This window comes from Eptesicus fuscus, chromosome 21 (assembly GCF_027574615.1).
Source record: "Eptesicus fuscus isolate TK198812 chromosome 21, DD_ASM_mEF_20220401, whole genome shotgun sequence".
Taxonomy (NCBI): Eukaryota; Metazoa; Chordata; class Mammalia; order Chiroptera; family Vespertilionidae; genus Eptesicus; species Eptesicus fuscus.
The window spans coordinates 46,216,833-46,239,507 of NC_072493.1; the positions used below are offsets into that span (position 1 = coordinate 46,216,833).

General features: G+C 43.2%; 1 protein-coding gene across 1 annotated transcript; it reads left to right on the forward strand.

The window, feature by feature from the left end:
- The first annotated feature begins 8,490 nt into the window (after positions 1-8,490).
- On the forward strand, positions 8,491-21,605 carry LOC114229529 (zinc finger protein 883-like). Its single transcript, XM_054710045.1, has 4 exons — positions 8,491-8,523; positions 9,343-9,469; positions 17,945-17,955; positions 20,019-21,605. Exons 1-4 carry the CDS (start codon positions 8,491-8,493, stop codon positions 21,597-21,599), a joined length of 1,752 nt encoding a protein of 583 aa, XP_054566020.1. The 3' UTR covers positions 21,600-21,605.
- The last annotated feature ends 1,070 nt before the right edge of the window (positions 21,606-22,675 follow it).

A 22,675-nucleotide genomic window follows, 5' to 3' on the forward strand; every position in this document is an offset into this window, starting at 1 on the left:
CTCGTGCACGCCCCCTACTGGGGATGTGCCCGCAACCAAGGTAAGTGCCCTTGACCGGAATCGAACCTGGGAACCTTGAGTCCGCAGGCTGACGCTCTATCCACTGAGCCAAACCGGTTTCAGCTAAAGTCATCATTTTTCCGTTTTGGTTCAGTATCTGGTTCATTTAATTCTAAATACATATTATCCTTCTGGAAAAAGCATATGTGGGCATCACTGATTTCTAGTTGGAAGGAAACAGGTTTTGCTTTAAAAACAGACATCGGTTTAACATTTCTGTCATTTGTACAGAAGCTTTACTCTAAAGGAGAAGGCAATTAGTTGGGTGTGGTTAAGAACAAATAAAGTATCTACAGGGAACTCAATGGCGGCTTCCTTTTTTATGACAATTTGAACTTCTCCCAAATGATCAGTGAGAAGGGGAAACATTCTTTTAACAGTTAAATTGCATTGCAAGCCCATCAGGGTCCCTGATTAAATTTTGAACAATTGTTGGTTCCTCTGGAGCTTCGACCAGCTTTTCCCCAAAGGGAGCTGTTAGAATTCCTATTCTCCTTTCCTTTCAGTCAGTATGGAATGGCAGTGGAGGAGATGGAAAGGAAAGAAAGAAGGGAGGGGAAGAGCCAGTCTGGACAAGGAAGCTCAGAGCAAAAGATATAAAAGGGAGCAGAATGGGGTGTGCGTATCTACTAGCCTCAGAATAGTTCAGAGACAGTCTCTAAAATTTGTAACTAATTTCTTTAAGAATTTATCTGTCCCTCTCCTTAGAAGCTTCTAATTTCCAAATCAAGATACAGTTCCCATTCATTCAGTTTAATTTTAGAGCTGCCATTTTCTGAATTTTTGCATGCAAAATTTTAATGTAGGCAGCCAAACACAACTGCCTTTTGGCCGTTTAAAGTTGTTATCATTTCTAGTTACGTCTTCCCATTTCTCGCCGAAACCGGTTTGGCTCAATGGATAGAGCATCGGCCTTCGGACTCAAGGGTCCCAGGTTCGATTCCGGTCAAGGGCATGTACCTTGGTTGCGGGCACATCCCCAGTAGGGGGTGTGCAAGAGGCAGCTGATCGATGTTTCTCTCTCATCGATGTTTCTAACTCTCTATCCCTCTCTCTTCCTCTCTGTAAAAAATCAATAAAATATATTTTTTTAAAAAATCTTCCCATTCCTGTAAATCACTTACAAGTAAAGGCTTCCTATTAGTATGAATGAGGGCTGGGGTCTGGGAGTTCCCAGCCTTGGAGGTACAACTTCCCGTGTTAATTTTAGTTTGTTTTGTGGTTTGTTTGTGTTGTAGTAAAATATAGAAATGTTTAAAAAATGCTTAAGAAATGCCTAAAAACGTTAGGAAGGTTTTAAAATGTTTGAGTTAACTTTCTTGGAAACCTAAAGTGTGATGTTAAGGACACATTCCCCACTGCCCTGAAGCGTGTGTACCCCAGAGAGAAGGATTTGAACTGACGCAGAGTGACTGTGAAGATAGCCATCTGTGTGAGTGATGTACTCCCCGTTACCACATGTAGCCGCTCACCCTGTTTGAGATGAACATGTGTGCATTGACGTCATTCACTGATAGCCACCTGAACTGCTGCGGGTGCGGAGTAGGTTTTAAAAACAAATCCCGGTCAGCTAACGATGCTCGCCTGTTGAGACAGCCACTAAGGCCTTTTGTCAAAATAAATAAATAAAATGCTGTGTGATTTGCAACTGCGTATGTTTTATGTGGTGTAATTCCTCCAGCAGTTGAATAAATTATTTTGCGTAGGCTTAAGATTTAAAGTAAAGCTTCTGGTCTTTTTGTCCTAAGCCTGGTCTTTTTGTCCTAAGCCTGCCCTTGGTAGCCTCTTTGCTAGCAACTACTTGAATGTCCCAACTCCTGTGTGGTTAAAGTTTATCAAGAGGGACACCTTAGATAAACACCCCAGATCCTTTCCCGGAATCTACTTGGGACAGTTTGTTTGTTTTTCAATGTATTTTCAGAGTCTGAGCAAACTTTTTTTTTTTTAATTGATTTTTTACAGAGAGGAAGGTAAAGGGATAGAGAACTAGAAACATCGATGAGAGAAACATCGATCAGCTGCCTCCTACTGGGGATGTTCCCGCAACCCAGGTACATGCACTTGACCAGAATTGAACCTGGGACCCTTCAGTCTGAAGCTCCACCCACTGAGCCAAACCGGTCAGGGCTCTGAGCAGACTTTTGAAGGTATTTGGAGGCAACCAATTGCTGTGTCTCCTTCACATCAATGTCTGTTTGTCTGTCTGTCTGTCTATCTATCTATCTATTTATCATCTATCTTTCTCTTTCCCCTCCCTCCCTCTCCACTCTAAAAATCAATGGAAAAAATATCCTGGTGTAAGGATGAAAAATAAAAACAAAAATAAGAAAAACCAAAGTTAAAAACCAAACACCCATTTTTTTTCTGTCTCACTTTAGCCTGTGTTCTGTCAACCCTTAAACTCGAGGATTTAAAAACACAGCTCAGATAAAATCTCTGCCACAAGCAAGGGAAGGTCCTGAATCCTTCAGGACCAAGAGACAACTCACCCAAGTTCACCCACTGGGCCGGGAGCTGGCAGGCCCAATGGGCCCTTTGTTGAATCCTAGCACAGGTCCAGGTCCGCAGGGTGGCCCTGGATGAGCTTTGGAATCCTGCCTCAAATTCAGGTGTTATTGAATATTTTCAGCTGAAAATTCTCATGAAATTTTAAAGTTGATCAGGGCTGCCCCTTAGGGAAACTATTTTTTTAAATATATATTTATTGATTTATTTACAGAGAGGAAAGGAGAGGGATAGAGAGTTAGAAACATCGATGAGAGAGAAACATGGATCAGCTGCCTCCTGTACACCCCCTACTGGGGATGTGCCCGAAAACAAGGTACATGCCCTTGACCGGAATTGAACCTGGGACCCTTCTGTCTGCAGGCCCATGCTCTATCCACTGAGCCAAACTGGTTAGGGTGGAAACCATGTTTTTAAATAGATGCGCGTGGTGTGTGGCGAAGGAATGCCACTTGCGTCTACAGATGCTTCCACATTTTTAAAAAATATATATTTTATTGATTTTTTTACAGAGAGGAAGGGAGAGGGATAGAGAGATAGAAACATTGATGAGAGAAACATCGATCAGCTGCCTCCTGCACACCTCCTACTGGGGATGTGCCCACATCCAAGGTACATGCCCCTGACCGGAATCGAACCTGGGACCCTTCAGTCAGCAGGCTGACGCTCTATCCACTGAGCCAAACCGGTTTCGGCACACACACATTTTTTACTGAATTTTCTTAGATATGCAATGATTTGAAAATTTTTTAAAAATATATTTTTATTTCAGAGAGGAAAGAGAGAGAGAGAGAGAGAGAAAGAAACATCATTGATGAAAGAGAATCATTGATAGGCTGCCTCTTGCATGCCCCCAACTGGGAATTGAGCCCACAACCCAGGCATGTGCCCCTGACCGGAATCGAACCCAAGACCTCCCAGTCCACAGGTCAATGCTCTATCCACTGAGCCAAACCAGCCAGAGTGATGTTTTGAAATTTTAAGAGTATGACATGCACCTGGGAATAATGATCAGGTACCAGATTTATATTGGGTTTGTGGACAAAAGGGGCCACATGCTAACCTGACAAGCTCAGGGAAGGCCTGCATAGTGGTCTTACAAACTCAGAGACCTAAAGTAACCTCAAATGATGGTCTGAAATTAAACTTTCACCCAACCGCTTGCCTGCCTCTGCCTGATTGCCCCTAACCCCTTCTGCCTGCCAGCCTGATCACCCCCTAACCGCTCCCCTGCCAGCCTGATTGATGCCTAACTGCTCGTGGTGTGAAATTTGCAGTTCCTCCCAACTGCCCTTCCCTGCAGGCCCGGTCGCCCCCAACTTCCCTCCTCTGCCAGCCTGGCCCCTCCCAACTGCCCTCCACTGCTGGCCTGATTGCCCACAACTGTCCTCCCTTGCAGGCCTGATCCCTCCCAACTGCCCTCCCCTGCTGGCCATCTTGTGTGGCCATCTTGTGTCCACATAGGGGCAGCCATTTGGACCACATGGGGGCAGCCATCTTGTGTGTTGGAGTGATGGTCAATTAGCATATTACTCTTTTATTAGATAGCATAGAGGCCTGGTGCACGGGTGGGGGCCAGCTGGTTTGCCCTGAATGGTGTCCCAGATCAGGGTGGGGGTTCCCTTGGGGCATGGGGTGGCCTGGGCGAGGGGCCTGTCGTGGTTTGCAGGCTGGCCACGCCCCCAGTGACCCAAGTGGAGGCCCTGGTATCTGGGATTTATTTATCTTCTATAATTGAAACTTTGTAGCCTTGCCCTGGCCAGTTTTGCTCAGTGGATAGAGCATCAGCCTGCAGACTGAAGGGTCCTGGGTTCGATTCTGGTCAGGGGCATGTATCTTGGTTGCGGGCAAGAGGCAGTTGATTGATGTTTCTCTCTCATCGATGTTTCTGATTCTCAATTCCTCTCCCTTCCTCTCTGTAAAAAAATCAGTAAAATATATATTTTTAAAAAAAAAGAAAAGAAAAGAAACTTTGTAGCCTTGAGTGGAGGCCTGGACTGGCCAGGGTGTGCAGAAAGCTTGGCTTCCTCCATTGCTGGGGGCAACTCAAGCCTTTTGCTCACTCCGTGGCCGCAGCCATCTTGGTTGGGTTAATTTGTATACATACTCCTAATTGGCTGGTGGGCGTGGCTTGTGTGTGGTGGAGTGATGGTTAATTTGCATATTAGTCTTTTATTAGATAGGATTATTTACATCCCTAAGAATTATTAGTTCTATTCCTGATACTAGAGATTACAAATAACATGCAGCCTTTATTTGTCAAGTGTTGTGATAATTAGTACTTTTTTTTTTAATATATTTTTATTGATTTTATTACAGAGAGGAAGAGAGAGGGATAGAGAGTTAGAAACATCGATGATAGAGAAACATCGATCAGCTGCCTCTTGCACACCCCCTACTGGGGATGTGCCCGCAACCACGGTACATGCCCTTGACCGGAATCGAACCCGGGACCCTTCAGTCCGAAGGCCGACGCTCTATCCACTGAGCCAAACCGGTCTTGGCAATTAGTACTTTTTATACTCTTCTCTATCTGTACAGATCTCTTAGAATGCTTTTTCTATTTACCCACCTCCTAATTTATATGGGATCTTTTAACTCAATGTTTTTTTGTTTGTTTGTTTTAATCTTCACCCAAGGATGTTTTTTCATTGATTTTTATAGAGAGTGGGAGAGGAAAAGACAGAGAAACATTGATGTGAGAGAAACACATTCATTGGTTGCCTCCTGCTCTATCCACTGAGCAAAACTGGCTAGGGCTGAATTTTTTTATATTTTCATTGTAGAAACCTGACAAATATTACCTTTACCAGGAGATCAATGTTAAGTCATTTTGATATTTTCTACCCCTAGAAAGGGTGTGATGAAAAAGAGATTTCAATTCGGGGGTGTCTTTTCCAAAATTCATAACCCCTCTTTAATGAGTGATATTTAGACAAACCCAAAAGGTGGATTAATATACAGAAAATCTAATTAGTACTTCTCAGAATGATTGAGGACACAAATGAGAAAACACTGAGAAATGGTCACAAACACAGAAAAAAAGTCAAGGAACCATGATGTCTAACTACAATATTGTATTTTGGTTTGAATTCTGGGACTGATAAAGAATTGTAGTCGAAAATTTGTGAAATCTGAGTAGAATTTGTAATTTGGTAGAATATTAAGCCAATTTGACAAATGTACCAGGGATATGTAAAATGTTTCCATGACAGCAAGTGAACTCTTCGTAATACTACCTTGTGACATTTGTGTAGAAATAAAATTTTCCCAAAATAAAAAGTTTATTAAAAATATGTCTAATCTATGTCAATTAAATCTCAAATAAAACTAGAAAAAAAGTCAGATATAACCTAATTTTATTTTAATTTTTCATAAACATGTTTTCATATTATAAAATGTTTATATTTATATGTAATTAATATTAAGTGGATGAGTTAGTAGGATGGTAATGAGTAACACAAAAAGGGTATGCATTAAAATGAGGTATACTTGAAAAACAAAATGCATTCATGTTCAGTTTATATTATGATTCATTATTCAAATTCTTACATTCTTAATCTATGATTTGTTGGTACCTTTTTTCTTGTGTCCCAGACATCTCCATTTAATTTTTTTTAATCCTCACCTGAGAACATGGTTAGAGAGAAAAAGGGAAAGACAGATACATTGAGAGAAAAACCGACCACCTGCCTCCCATACTCTTCCCAAACCGTATTGAACCCAAAACCTAAGCATGTGCCCTGAATGGGGAATAGAACCCCCAACTCTTTGGTGTATGGAAGGAAGCTCCATCCAACTGTGCCAGCTGCGAAGAGCTCCATGTGCTTTTAATTTTAAATTTTGTAATTGTACGTGGGGATGTGTGTTTTTTAATTCATACCCTATACATTTTGTAGTATATAGTAGCAATTCATTTTAACAGTTCTACCGCCATAATTTGTATGTACCATTTATGTACTATTGTCCAACTTACTTTATTTTATTTTTTAAATTTATATTTTATTGATTTTTTTACAGAGAGGAAGGGAGAGGGATAGAGAGCTAGAAACATCGATCAGCTGCCTCCTGCACACCTCCTACTGGGGATGTGCCCACAACCAAGGTATATTTATATGCCCTTTACTGGGATCGAACCTGGTCAGTCCTCAGGCCAATGCTTTATCCACTGAGCCAAACAAGTTACGGCAGGTAGGGCACCAACTTACTTTTAGTAAGCTTAGAGTTGTACCATCATCACCACAATCTCAGTATTAGAAAATTTGTGACCTCATACCTAAATTATTTGGGTGGTTGTTTCAATATTGTTGAGGTTTGGGAGTTCTTTATATGTTTTCTCTTTGCAGGATTTCATTCTCTGCTGCTACTGGCCATTTCAAGACTATTTTTTAAAAAAACAACAATATGATACGAAGTTTAAAATAAAGGCTGCGACCATAGGACTTCATTGCCTAGCCCATCGAACGCAATGTAGCTCCCTCCTTATTTGCCTCACGCAGCTCCAGCCTCTGAAATATACTCCCATTTTCCATTCATTTGCCTGGAAAGGGGACAATTTCAGGAAGTTCACACCTTTCTGCCTTCCCTGGCTACTGGCCCCAAACCACAGGCTCTGCCTTCTGTAAGGCAGTCAGGTCTCGGCTGGGGCAGCTCAGTGGATTGAGCGTCCTCCCATGGACCAAGAGGTCCCATGTTCCCTTCCTGATCAGGGCACATGCCCAGATTGTGGGCTCAATCCCCAGTAGCGGGCATGCAGGAGGCAGCCAGTGGACGTTTCTCTCGATGTTTCTCTCTATCCCTCTCTAAAAAAAATTTTTTAAATAAAGTTTATATTATGCATCTTAGTTCTATTTTTATTTCAAAAGTTTGTCCTACATTCTTGTGCTATACTTGTCACATACATAAATGATGGTGTAAGTAGGTCATTTGTGTGATAAAATTTTCCAGACTCCATAATGCAGGCATCCCGCTTTACTAGAGTAAGTCGCTGTATTGGGCTCACAGATAATGAGTTTTCATTTACACGGACTGCAATCCCTTCACCAGGAAAAGATGACACCTTTTTTTTTTTTAAATATATTTTTATTGACTTTTAACAGAGAGGAAGGGAGAGGGATAGAGAGTTAGAAACATCGATGAGAGAGAAACATCGATCAGCTGCCTTCTGCACACCCCCCACTGGGGATGTGCCCGCAACCAAGGTACATGCCCTTGACCGGAATCAAACCTGGGACCTTTCAGTCCGAAGGCCGATGCTCTATCCACTGAGCCAAACCGGTTTTAGCATGACACCTTTTTTAAAAATATATATTTTTATTGATTTCAGAGAGGAAAGAAATAGAAACATCAATGATGAGAGAGAATCATTGATAGGATGCCTCCTGCACGCCCCCTCCTGGGGAGCGATCCAGCAACCCGGGCATGTGCCCTTGACCGGAATTGAACCCAAGCTCTAACCACTGAGCAAAACCAGCTAGGGCGTTGACAACTTTCTCTAGCCAGATTTTTTAGCCCCTCCCCTCCGACTGGGACTTTTCTCCTGAGTGATGGGGGGAAACCCTGCCTACCTGCTGCCTAGAGCTCCAGGAACTACATTACCCAGAAGACCTTGTGTGGAATTTCTCCAGCTGAGCCAATGAAAGGTCAGAAAAGGCGTTAACTTTGAAGGACAGGGCGCAGGGGCGGGACTTCCTGTGTCCACCCAGGACCAGCTTAGCTGCCTGGCCGGGTTCTCCAGATCGTCGGGTCCCCGTGGAGATGCCCCAACGGAGAACGGGCGATAATCGTGGTGCGCACCGCACACACGCCAGAGTGAAGCTCGGCGTGGTCACCAAGGGGTCCCGCCCCGCGGCCCGGAAAGGGACGGCCTTTACCTCAGCGGCCGCCTCTCCCGCCGCTCCGGCCCCGCTCCGCACACAATGTCGGATGGCGGCGACCGCGCCGAGGCGCCGGGCTGAGGTGAGTGCCAGACCCCCTCCCTACCCTCACCCCCCCCCCCCCCGACACACACACACACACACACACACACACACACACACCTCCTCCTCCTCACACCGAACAGGACCGCCCGGGTGCGGGCGCCTGTCACGTCCTGCAGCTCAGTCCGCGTGGAGGACCGTGAGGAAGGCGGAGGGGAGGGAGGAGCGTTGTGGCTTCTGAGGCACAGCCAGTGCAGGGCGGAGAGGACAGGGCTGACTGGCATCTGAGGTTCCCTGAGGGTGTGGGCTGTGAGGATGGGCGGACAGATCAGAGGCTGCAGGGAGGACGGCACAGCCTCATTGGGGTTTTCCCGGCCGTGTCATTGGAGCAGGAAGGGGGCAGAGCTGAGGGAGTGAACCTGGGACTGAAGATGGGAAGAGGTTAAAGGTTACCCAGTGGTGTGCACATCTGGAGGAAGTGTGAGCTGCTGGTCCCCGGGACCTGGTGTGGGGACTTCAGGGTGAAGCATAAGCTCATGTTTGTCTTTGTCTTGGAGGCATGATCTCAGAGACGGGATGGTGTTGGCAGGAAGGCGGGGACCCTGGAGGCATCGCCCAGAGCTTTGATGGAGTTTCTCTGCTGTCCCCTTTCCCAACACCTCTGTTGTGCTGAAGGCAATCACAATGATTAACGGGACTGTGATGAGAGAGCAGCCTGCACAGGCATTAGGGCCTGGTGTCCACACTAACCGGGTGCCCTGGAGGAGATGTAGGGGGAGGGGAGAGAGACATGTGTAAGGAGTAGGAGTGGGGGTTCTCAGAAAGACAACTCCAGTTTCAAATGTCTCCATTCTGACAGGTTGGCGTGACCTTTGAGGACATTGCCCTGTACTTCTCCAGGGAGGAATGGAGCCTCCTTGATGAGGGTCAGAGACAGCTGTACCTGAATGTGATGCTGGAGAACTTTGAACTTGTATCCTCGCTGGGTAAGACCCTCCTCTCACCAGTGACCTGGACTTGGCTTTGGGATTTCCCAGCCCCTTTTCCCAGGTGCGCTTTGTCCTCCCATGTGGACGGTGGGCACTGCATGTTTTCCAGTTTTCTGGGCAGTTGCTGTCCTTTGCTTGCGCTGCCCCAGTACCTGCTGCACTGAACTCACAGGGAAGAATATGTGGTTGGTAGGGTGGCAGGGAGCCTAATGGATTCCACTTTGATTAGCGAGGAAAAGCATTTTTTATATCCCTGTTGGTCATTTGTACATATTTTGAGGAAAATTGTTTCTACATCCTTAGCCTGCTTTTTAACCATATTTTTTGGCTAATGTGCCTTTTGAATACTTTCTATATTTTATTTTATTTTTTAAAATATATTTTATTGATTTTTTTTTTTTTTTTTTACAGAGAGGAAGGGAGAGGGATAGAGAGTTAGAAACATCAATGAGAGAGAGAAACATCGACCAGCTGCCTCCTGCACACCCCCCACTGGGGATGTTCCCACAACCAAGGTACATGCCCTTGACCGGAATCGAACCTGGGACCCCTCAGTCCGAAGGCCGACGATCCATCCCCTGAGCCAAACCGATTAGGGCTCTCCTTTCTTTCTTAACGTGTCTGATGGTTTTTGTCAGATGACTGGAATGTATGTGCCTGGGTTGACTTCGGTGTTCTCTGTTCTGTTTCATTGGTCTCTGTGTCTGTGTTTATTCCAAGAACACAGTGTTTGGTGGCTTTGGCTTTGTAATAGATTGAAGGCAGGAAGTGTGATGCTGCTGGGTTTGTTCTTGCTCATGATTACTTTTGCTATTTAAGGTCTTTTGAGGTTCCATGCTTTTCAGGATTCTTTATTTCTTTGTAAAATACCATTGCAATTATCATGGGGATTACATTTCATCTATAGATTGCTTTGGGTAGTATGGACATTGTAATGATGTTATATTATCAAGAACACAGGACATCTTTTCACTTGTGTTTTCTTTCATCACTGTCTTATAGTGTTCAATTTGCAGACATTTCACCTTTTGACTGGATACATTCTTATGCATTTTATTGTAAATTTGACTACTCTCTGCATTTCTCTATCAAATAATTGATTATTAGTGTGTAGAAATGGAACTGATGTTTCTTTTTTTTAAAAAAATATTTTTATTGATTTCAGGGAGGAAGAGAGAGGGATAGAAACATCAATGATGAGAGGGAATCATTGATAGACTGCCTCTCCCAAGCCCCCATTGGGGATCGAGCCTGCAAGCCGTGCACATGCCCTTGACCCTTCTATCCATAGGCAGACACTCTATCCACTGAGCCAAACCATCTCAGGTGGAACTAATGTTTCTTTGTTGATTTGGTTGTATCCTGTAACTTCTCTGAGTTTCTTTACTTATTATGTACTAGGAGCCCGTTGCACGAAGTTTTGTGCAATAGACTTTTCCTTCACCTGGCTGCCGGCACCAGTTATCCGCCAGCAGCAGTTTTCCTCTGGCCACCCGCAGATCAGAGTGCCTCCCGCCAGCACGATCGGCCACCCTGAGGCGCTCCGATCGGGCGGGTGGCCAGAGGGAAACTGCTGCTGGCGGAAAACTGGCGCCAGCAGCCACGCAATCTGCCACCAGTGTCTTCTGCAGCCCTGGCCATTTAAGCCAGCGGGAGGAGCGGGGGAGCCAGGGACTCGCGAGTCCCCGCCCCCCCGCTCCTACCGCCAGCCAATCGGCCACCTGAGTCCGCGCCCCCCCCCCCCCCCCGCGCCTCCAGCCGGCCCAATCGTGGGCGTAGCAGAGTGATGGTAATTTGCATATTACCATTTTATTAGGTATGATACTTTTTATTTATTGATTTTAGAAGAGAGCATGTGAGACAGAAAGAGAGGGAACTTGCATCTGCTGTTCCACCCATTTATGCATTCATTGGCTGCTCCCTGCATGTGCCCTGGCAGGTGATTGACCCTCAACCAGATGCATCAGGAACACACTCTCAGCACTGAGCCACCTGGCCAGGGCTCTGAGTATGTTTCTTTTTTTTTTTTTTTTTATTGATTTCAGAGAGGAAGGAAGAGGAAGAGCCAGATAGAAACATCCATGATGAGAGAGAATCATGGATCGGCTGCCTCCTGCAAGTCCCCCACTGGGGATCGAGCCCACAACCCGGGCATGTGCCCTTGACTAGAATTGAACCTGGGGCTTTTCAGTTTGCAGGCCAATGCTCTATCCACTGAGTCAAACCGGCTAGGTCTGAGTATGTTTCTTTTTTAAAAAATATATTTTATTGATTTTTTACAGAAGGGAAGGGAAGGGAGAGGGATAGAGTTAGAAACATCGATCAGCTGCCTCCTGCACACCTCCCACTGGGGATGTGCTGCAACCAAGGTACATGCCCTTGACCGGAATCAAACCTGGGACCCTTCAGTCCGCAGACCGAAGCTCTATCCACTGAGCCAAACCGGTTTTGGTTGAGTATGTTTCTTAATTTCCGAAGTTTATAGTGGGATCTGGACATTTTTCTCTTTGTAAGATCATGTTAATGACCAACATCTCTGAAGATGCATTTTGATTAATAGTGTAAGGTGTGATGTCTTATCTTTCATTTCTTTATTATTTTTATTATTAAAAATATATCTTTATTGATTTCAGGGAGGAAGGAAAAGGGAGAGAGAGAAACATCAATGATGAGAATCATTGATTGGCTGCCTCCTGCATGCCCCCTATTGGGGATTGAGCCCACAACCCAGGCATGTGCCCTTGACTGGAATTGAACCTGGGACCCATCAGTCTCCAGACCGACGCTCTATCTACTGACCCAAACCAGCTAGGGCTCTTTCATTTCTTTTTAAATTTATTTGAATCTTGTCTCTTTTGTTTCAGTCTAGCTAAAGGTTTGCCAATTTTATATATCTTTTTTCTAATAGCTCTTTGTTATCATATGTTTTTCTTTTTTACAATATATTTTTATTGATTTCAAAGAGGAAGGGTGAGGGAGAAAGATAGAAACATCAATGATGAGAGAGAATCATTGATCTGTTGCCTACTGCACTCCTCCTACCTGGGATCGAGCCCTCAACCAAGGTATGTGCCCTGAATGGGAATTGAACTATGACCTCCTGGTTCAACCTGGTTCATAGGTCAACACGTAACCCCTGAGCCACACCAGCCAGCTCATATGTTTGTTTTTCTTTTGTCTATTTTACTTATGTTTGTTCTAATATTTATTGTTTTTTTCCTTTGCTATCTTTGGTTTTACTTTCTTAATTTGTTTCTATTTTTCTGAAGTGCAAGATTAAATTGTTCATTTAAGATCTTTTTTCTTAATGTAGGCATTTATCCCTATAAAATATCCTCTTTAAAAAAATCCTCTTAGTAAGGAACGATGTAAAAAATAAAGTTTTGAGGCTTGATCAGAAAAAAAAAAAAATCCTCTTAGAATTGCATTTTATGCATTTTATACATAAGCTTTGATAGATTGTTCCTATTTGTTTTGCCTCTATATTTTTTTAGTTCTTTTTTTAATATATTTTTATTGATTTCAGAGAGGAAGGGAGGAGAGAGAGAGATGGAAACATCTATACTAATAGAAGGGTAATATGCTAAATAGACCAGACATCCTTCCGGATGTCCTTCCAGACAAAGCCATGGTTGAGGGGGCCAAGGCAGAGGTGGTTAGGGGCGATCAGGTTAGCAGGGGAGAGTGTTAGGGGTGATCAGGCAGGCAGGTGAGCGGTCCCGGATTGGAGAGGGATGTCCCAGATTGGAGAGGGTGCAGGCCAGGCTGAGGGACGCCTCCCCCCACCCATGCATGAATTTCATGCGCCGGGCCTCTAGTCAGTGATAAGAGACAAGCATTGATTGGCTGCCTTCTGCGCACCCCACATTGGGGATCCAGTCCACAATCCATGCATGTGCTCTGACTGAGGTTCAAACTGTGACCTCCTGGTTCAAAGATTGACACTCTACCACTTAGCCACACTGGCCGGGTTTGAGTTCTTTTTTTGTGTTTTTTTCTTTCACCCACCTATTGTTCAGGAGTGTGTTGTGTAATTTCAACATATTTTTGAATTTTCCATCTTTCTTGAAACTAAAGTTGATTTCTAGTTTCGTGCATTGTGATCACATAAGATACTTGACATGATTTCTTCTCAAAGTCAGAGACTTATTTTTTGACCTACCATGTGATCTTCCTAGAGAATGTTTCATGTGCACTTGACGAGAATGCATGTTCTGCCTTAGGATGGAATGTTCTGTATGTATTTATTCATTCTGTTTGGTCTAAAGTCTGGTGAAACTTCATTATTCCGTATTGTCTTTCTATGGGATGATTTACCTATTACTGAAGTGGAATTTTCTCTACTAACATTGGGTTTCTTTTTTCTGTCATCATTTCTGATATTATTTGCTTTCTATCCTTAGTTGCTGAGTTCTTTGGTGCATAATACTTAAAGTTGTCATCCTCTTGATGAATTAAACTTATTTATCATTCTGTAATGAATTTGTCTCTTGTGACAGTTTTTGAGGTAGTCTGTCTTCTCTGATAGAACTTCAGCTACCCCAGCCTTTTTTGGGTTTCATTTGCATGAAATATTTTTTGCATCTCATTCTCTTTAGCCTATTTGTGTCCATAAAGTTTTAGTGTACCTTGTTGGCAGCATATATCGCCTCTGGTTTTTTGTTAGTGGTATTCTGTCAGGTCCAGCCTGACGATTGAACCGGGCTGAGGTAGGGAGGTGGGAATTGAGAAATAAAAGAATAAGAGAAATAAAAGCAAGAGAAACAACAGCGGGGTCAGGAGGTCCAGAACTCTCGAGAAGCTCTGGCAAGTTTTATTAGTAACACAGTGCTTTTTATACATAAGACACTAAGCAGGGAATCACAAGGAAAACATTCTTTGTTTCTCTAAAATCACTACTGGAGGGATAAGTTGAAGGACAGGTTTCTTGTTATAATAAATCTCACTAGTTGGGTACATATTTCTTGGTAAGCCATGAAAGTAGCTCTTATCCTACTGATAGCAGTCATATAAACAAACCCTGGGAAAGCTCTGTAGGCAGGGGCTGCTCTCGTTATACTGATTAGTTGCCATCCAAACAGGCCTGGGAAATCTGTGTGGGTAGGGTGCCAGCCTTGCTAGCCCCTACAGGTGCAAGGACCGTGTCATCTTACAGCCCGTTCCCCACAGTATTCTTTTGTTTTTATTCTTTCAGTCACTGTCTTTTGATTTGGAAATTTGTTTTAGGGCCTACTATTGCCACTTCAGCATTGTTTCTGGCTTTTTTGTTTTCCTGTCTTGTGATTAACTTTTGTGATTTGATAATTTTGTATAACGGTTTTAGTCCTTTCTCTTTTGTATATCTATTACATAGTTTTTTGCTTGTGGTTTCTAAGAGACTTACATAAAACAACTCATACTCTTTATAATCTGTTTTATCCTGACAACACCTTCAATTTTATATAAAAATTCTATCTTTGACTCTCGACCGCGCACACTCCTTTATATGTTTTTGATATCACATTTCACATCTTTTTTTTTTCTTTTTTAAATATATTTTATTGTTTTTTACAGAAAGGAAGGGAGAGGGATAGAGAGTCAGAAACATCGATGAGAGAGAAACATCGCAGCCACCTCCCGCACCCCCCCCCCCCCCCCCACTGGGGATGTATCCGCAACCAAGGTACATGCCCCTGACCGGAACCGAACCTGGGACCCTTCAGTCCGCAGGCCGACACTCTATCCACTGAGCCAAACCGTTTTCGGCAGATTTCACATCTATTCATATTGGTTATCTTCTAAGGTACATATTATTAGCTTCAGTATTTTTGCTAGTTCTCAATTTTAACTTTTATAATAGAGTTTCATAATGTACATTCCACCAATGCATGGGACATTTCAGTCTGCAGGCCAGCACTCTATCCACTGACCCAAACCGGTTAGGGCCCATTGCTATTTTAATAGGGATTGCATTGGATGAGTAGATTGCTTTGGGTAGTATGTACATTTTAATTATGTTAATTCTACCAATCCATGAACACGGTATATATTCTACCACTTGTTTATACAGTATCTTTCTCTACCTCTTTTAATGATGTCTTGTAGTTTTCCGAGTACGAGTCTTTTACCTCCTTGGTTAAGTTTATTCCTAAGTATCTTATTATTTTTTTGTTGCAGTGGTAAATGGGAATGTCTGTTTACTTTCTCTTTCTGATAATTCATTGTTGATGTATAAAATGCCATCGATTTCTAGGTGTTAATTTTTAATTTTGCTACATTGCCTAATTCCTTTATTAAATCTAGTAGTTTTTTGGTAGAGCCTTTTAGGGTTTTCTGTTTACAATAGCATGTCATCTTCGGATAATGAGAGTTTTACTTCCTCTTTTCCAATTTGGATGCCTTTTATTTCTTTTTATCTGATCTCTGTGGCTAGGCTTTCCAGTACTATGTTGAACAGGAGTGTTGAAAGAGGGTACTGCAGTCTAGTTCCTCTTCTTAGGAGAAATGGTTTTAGTTTTTTCCCATTGAATATGATGTTGGCTGTAGGCTTGTCATATGTGGCCTTTATCATGTTGAGATATGCTCCCTCTATTCCCACTTTGCTGAGAGTTTTTATGAAAGATGGGTGTTGGATTTTGTTGATTGCTTTTCCTGAGTCTATTGAAATGACCATGTGATTTTTGTCTTTCAATTTGATTCTGTGATGTATCAAGTTTATTGATTTACAAATATTGGATCATCCTTGTTCCTGGAGTAAATCCCACTTAGTCATTGTGTATGATCTCTTTTTAAAATATATTTTATTGATTTTTTTATAGAGTGGAAGGGAGAGGGATAGAGAGTTAGAAAAATCGATCAGCTGCCTCCTGCACACCCACTACTGGTGATGTGCCTGCAACCAAGGTACTGCCCTTGACCAGAATTGAACCTGGGACCTTTCAACCTGCAGGCCAACACTCTATCCACTGAGCCAAACCGTTTAAGGCAGTGTATGATATTTTTAATATATTGCTTGATCTGATTTGCTAATATTTTGTTAAGGAGGTTAGCATCTATATTCTTCAGGCATATTGGTCTGTAGTTCTCTTTCTTTGTAGTGTCTTTTCTTTCTTTCATTCTTTGAAGTTCATTGAATTTATTTATTTATTTTTATTTCAAGAAAAACTATCTTAAATAATGTTACATGCAATAAAAATTAGTATCTCAAGAAAAATGATTTTAAATCTGATAATGTTACATGCAATGTACACCAATTATTCAAGCAAAATGATCTTACATATAGTAATATTACATGCAGTAAACATTAATATTTCAAGAATAAAAGAATTTAAATATAATATTATGAAAACTGTACTAACATAGTGTGATATCACAAAGTTGTAGGAAATATTAAAAATCTGCAAATAACAGGATTACTTCTATTATATTCTAGTACTAGAGGCCCAATGCACAAAATTTGTGCATGGGCCGGGGGGGGTGGCGGTTTCCCTCACCTTGGCCTGCACCCTCTCCAATCTGGGACCCCTCGAAGGATGTCCTATTGCTGGTTTACAGGGATAGGGCCTAAACCGGCAGTCGGACATCCCTCTCGCAATCTGGGACTGCTGGCTCCTAGCCACTCACCTGCCTGCCTGATTGCCCCTAACAACTCTGCCTGCCAGCCTGCTTGCCCCCAAATGCCCTCTGCCAGCCTGATCACCCCCAACTGCACCCCGTGCTGGCCTGCTTGACCCCACCTACCCTCCCCACTGGCCTGCTCGCCCCCAACTGCCCCCCTGCTGGTCTGCTCACACCAAACTGCCCTCCCACTGTCCTGATCACCTCCAACTGACCCCCACTGACGGGGTGAGGGACTGAGGGCTGTTTTCAGGCTGGCCACACCCCCTTCAGGGTGGGGGTCCCCACTGGGGTGCCTGGCCAGCCTGGGTGGGGGTTGATGGCTGTTTTCAGGTTGGTCAAGCCCCACAGTGGGGACCCTCACCCTATGGGAGTGTGGCCACCTTGGGTGAGGAACTGAGAGCTGTTTTCAGGCTGGCCATGCCCCCGTCCCCGGCGATCCAGAATCCCCTCCTTTTGTTCTTTTCTTTTTTTTTTTTTTTTCAGTGCCTCCTTGAGTAGAGGCCAGGGGCAGTTGGAAGCAGGTATCTGGGATTTATTTATCTTCTATAATTGAAACTTTGTAGCCTTGAGCAGAGGCGAGAAACTTGGCTTCCTCCATTCCCAGGGGCAACCCAAGCCTCCTGCTCACTACAGCTCCGTTGCTGCCGCCATCTTGGTTGGGCTAATTTGCATACTCGCTCCTGATTGGCTGTGGGTGTGGCAGAGTGATGGTTGATTTGCATGTTTCTCTTTTATTAGTGTAGGTCAGTGATGGGCAACCTTTTGAGCTTGGTGTGTCAAACTTCGCAAAAAAACTGAGCATAACTCGGGTAGTGTGTCACGTTGAGGAAAAAACTAACTCCAAGACTCTAGTCGCAAATGTTTCATCCTCAGGAGCAGCAAATGTTTCATCCTCAGCATGCGGCCGCGTGTCATCAGAAATGGCTACGCGTGTCAGTGCTGACACGCGTTTCATAGGTTCGCCATCACTGGTGTAGGTATTTTTTTACACTGGCTCTATTTTTATTCATCAGTTTATGTTGTTCATTATATTCCACAAATGAGTGAGATCATATGAAATTTATCTTTCTTTGACTGGGTTATTTCGCTTAGCATGATGCTTTTAAAGTCTATTTTGTCGGATGTGAGAATTGCAACTCCTATCCATTTCTATGGAAAATTTTTTTCCATCTCTTTACTCTCATGCTGTGTGAGTCTTTTGTTCTGAGGTGGGTCTCTTGTTTACCATATAATTGGGTCCTATATTTTATCCATTCAGGTACCCTATGTCTTTTGATTGAAGCATTTAATCCATTTACCTTTAAGTTGATTATTCATGGGTGCTTATTTATTTCCATTTTAATTTTGTATGCCTATGTTTTTGTCCCCCTCCACCTCTCTCTCTCTCTCTCTCTCTCTCTCTCTCTCTATCTCTCTCTCTCCCTCTCACTTTCTCTCTTTGTTTCTTCTTACTACAGCAATCCCTTTAGCTTTTTTTGTTGTGCTGAGTTGGTGATGCTAAACTCCTTTACCCTTTTTTGTTCTGGAAAGTTCTTTATTTCACCATCTATTTTGCTTTATATCCTTGCTGTATATAGTAATCTTTTTTCCAGGTCCTTGCTTTTCATTACTTTGAATACTTCATGCAATTACCCTCTTTTTTTTTTAATCCTCACCTGAGGATATTTTTCCATTGATTTTTAGGGAGAGTGAAAGAGAGGGAAACACAGAGAGAAACATTGATGTGAGCGAAACACATCGATGGGTTGCCTCCTGCATGTGCCCTAAACAGGGCCCAGCCTGGGGAGGAGCCTGCAACCAAGGTATGTTCCCTTCACTGGAATTGAACCCAGGATCCTTTAGTCCACAGGCCAATGCTCTATCCACTGAGCCAAACCGGTTAGGCCATTCTACTTGTTCTTGCTTATTATTTAAAGCCAACTACTCAGTTCCTTTTGTAATATATTTTTATTGATTTTGGATACAGAAGAAGAGAGAGAGAGAGAGAGAGAGAGAGAGAGAGAGAGAGAGAGAGAGAAATGTGACAGAGAAACATTGGTTAATTGCTTCCTGTATACACCCCAAACAGTTGTTGTACTGGTCATGTGTCCTGACCGGATTTCTATTTGGCAAACTTTCCATGCACAGGACCATTCCCAACCAACTGAGCCACACCAGCTAAGGCACAACTACTCAATTCTATTTGTACTTGGATTCCCAGCTTGTGAATAATCTTTACTTCTCTAAAGTTTGCATCTGAACTGCTTGCCTCACATGTTCATCTTTACTGAAGTCCAACTTTGGTTCATGTCTTTCGAGCCTTTGGCATGTGCACATTATATTAACTTTACACATCATGTGCTGTAATACAATGGATTTTTATGTCTTTGAGTACATTCAAATTAGTCCACACAGATTTATGTCACTGGTATGAAAGGTCCTACAGGCAGCTGTTTGTAAAGGAAAAACTAGTAGACCCTGTATCTCTTTTCTGTGTCCCATCCTATGCTCGTGTCCCTCCCTTCATAGTGTCTCCACTATTGACTGACTTTAGGGGTCAAGTAATGTATAACAATCATTTTGTCAGAGTCTAACTCACTGGTCTCAAAAATCATCCCATAGAATCATGCCTAGCAGTGACAGATGGACATTTGTGCTGAGGATATTTCTTCCTGCTAAGATCACCATGTACTTCACCTGCATTTCCTTTTTTTTAGGTTGCTGTTGTAGAGCAGGGAATATGGAGGCCCAGCTTGAAGAGAACATTGCTGTAAGAGTGTCACAGGCAAAGAATCCCAAGTTAGCTTTGTCTTCCCAGAAGAGCCACCCCTGTGAGAGTTGTGGACTAGTCTTGAGAAACATTTTCCACTTGATTGAGCAGCAGGAATTACAACACAGGAAGATACTGTTGAGGTGTGGGGCATGTGCAAAACAATTTCATTTCCATGCACAATTTCACCGGCACCAGGAGCAGCACTTGAGAGAGAAGCCTTTGATGAGAAGTGTGGACAACATCTCACTTGCAAAGGGCTGCCATTTCAGTGTGTCTCAGAAGCATTTTACCTGTGGAGAGGTGGTGCAGGACATCCTTACCGAGTCAGGACATCTCCAGCAAAAGACTACTCAGACCAGGGACAGACCAAATGACATCTCGATTAGTGGGGTGAGGTTTCAAAAGAGAAAAACTTATTACTCCAGAAAAGAATGTAAGAAAGCCATTGGCTGTAACCACACATTTCTTCAGAACAAGGATGTCCATACTGGAAAAGTGGGTTTCTGGTGCAGTGAATGTGGGAAATCGTTTACCAGATTTTCTACTCTTCGTTATCATCAGAAATTTCACTCAGGAGAAGGGCCTTATAACTGCATTGAATGTGGGAAATCTTTTCCCAGTAGCACTGGCTTTCGTTGTCATCAGAAAATTCACACTGGAGATAGGCCTTATCAATGCAGTGAATGTGGGAAAACATTTACCACTAGCAATGGTTTCCGTTATCATCAGAGAGTTCACACAGGAGAAAGGCCTTATCAGTGCAGTGAATGTGGGAAATCTTTTATCGCTACCACTCACCTTCATCGTCATCAGAGAGTTCACACTGGAGAAAGGCCTTATGATTGCAGCAAATGTAGGAAATCATTTACTTGGAAAGTTAACCTTGGTCGTCATCAGAGAGTTCACACTGGTGAAAGACCTTATGTGTGCAATGAATGTGGAAAATCTTTTACTGATAGCAATGGCCTGCGTTGTCATCAGAGATTTCACACAGGAGAAAGGCCTTATGAGTGCAGTGAATGTGGGAAGTCTTTTATCACCAGCTCTCGCCTTCATCAACATCAGAAAGTTCACACTGGTGAAAGGCCTTATGAGTGCAGTGAATGTGGGAAGTCTTTTGCCAGTAGCACTGGCTTCCATTATCATCAAAGTGTTCACACTGGAGAAAGGCCTTATGAATGTGGTGAATGTGGGAAATCATTTACTTGGAAAGTTACCCTTCATCGTCATCAGAGAGTTCACACTGGTGAAAGACCTTATGTTTGCAGTGAATGTGGGAAGTCTTATACCTCTCGCAGTGGCCTCCGTTGCCACCAGAGAGTTCACACTGGAGAAACGCCTTATGAGTGCAGTGAATGTGGAAAATCATTTACTTGGAAAGTTACCCTTCATCGTCATCAGAGAGTTCACACTGGTGAAAGACCTTACGTTTGCAATGAATGTGGGAAGTCTTACACCTCTGGCAGTGGCCTCCGTTGCCACCAGAGAGTTCACACTGGAGAAACGCCTTATGAGTGCAGTGAATGTGGGAAGTCTTTTGCCAGTATCACTGGCTTCCATTATCATCAGAAAGTTCACAAGGGAGAAAAGCCTTATGAGTGTCGTGAATGCGGGAAATCTTTTACCAGGTTGTATACCCTTCGTTGTCATCAGAGAGTTCACACTGGAGAAAGGCCTTATGAGTGCAGTGAATGTGGAAAATCTTTTGCTGTGACCTATGGCCTTCGTTCTCATCAGAGAATTCACACTAGAGAAAGGCTTTATGTGTGTAGTTAATATGGGAAATCTTTTAGGCAAAGTTCTAACCTGACTCCACACATAAGAATTCCCGTTGGAGGAAGGTCTTACATACTCAGGAAATACAGAGTTTTTTAGTTCACTCCTAAAAATAATGTAGTAAACTCCGAAGACCCACTTGTCTGAATTGAATTTCATACATTCAATCTTTAACAGTAGGAAGATTCCCAATATATTTTACTTTTGTGAAAAGCATGTGTGTGTATGTTGCACTTATTATTAATGTTTTTATTGATTTCAGAGAGGAAGAGTGAGGGAGAGAAAGATAGATACATCAATGATGAGAGAGAATCACTGATCGGCTGCCTACTTCATGCCCATACTGGAGATTGAGCTTGCACCTGAGTGGAAACCGAATCGAGTCCTCCTGGTTCATATGGTGTCGCTCAACCACTGAACCACACCAGCCCGGCATGTACGTTTACAATTTGTAATTTACGCAGGTGTCTTCCCAAATCTATGTTTCTACATAATATTTTTAAATTTATTTATTCATTTTTAATATATTTTTATTGATTTTAGAGAGGAAGGGAGAGAGAGAGAGAAACATCAATGATGAGAGAGAATCGTTGATCAGCTGCCTCCTGCACTCCCCCCACTGGGGATCGAGCCCGCAATCTGGGCATGTGCCCTTGGCCCGAATCGAACCCAGGATCCCCTAGTCCACAGGCCAATGCTCTATCCACTGAGCCAAACCAGCTAGGGCAATTTTTTTTTTTTTACAACTATCTCCTGTCACCTGGATGACAACATCTATCTGTAGACCCTTTTTTAAAAAAAAAAAAAAATTAATTTCAGAGAAAAAGGGAGAGGGATCAGGAGTGATAGATGGAAACAGCAGTGAAGAAAGAGAATCATTGATTGTCTGCCTCCCACATGCCCCCAACTGGGGATCCAGCCTGAAATAGGGGCATGTGGCCTGACTCCAGTTCAAATCGTGACCTCTTGGTTGATTCGTAGGTTGAAGCTCAACCACTGAGCTACATCGGCTGGGCTGTCACTATATTTCTGTTGCTGTTCCACCTACAAGGTATTCACAGATTGCGTTAATCACC

Bases quoted from the DNA above. Each gene is read 5' to 3' on its own strand.
- LOC114229529 (XM_054710045.1), top strand. From the start codon at position 8,491: ATGGCGGCGACCGCGCCGAGGCGCCGGGCTGAG. The intron at 8,524-9,342 runs GTGAGTGCCAGA...CCATTCTGACAG, and splicing joins CGCCGAGGCGCCGGGCTGAG to GTTGGCGTGACCTTTGAGGA.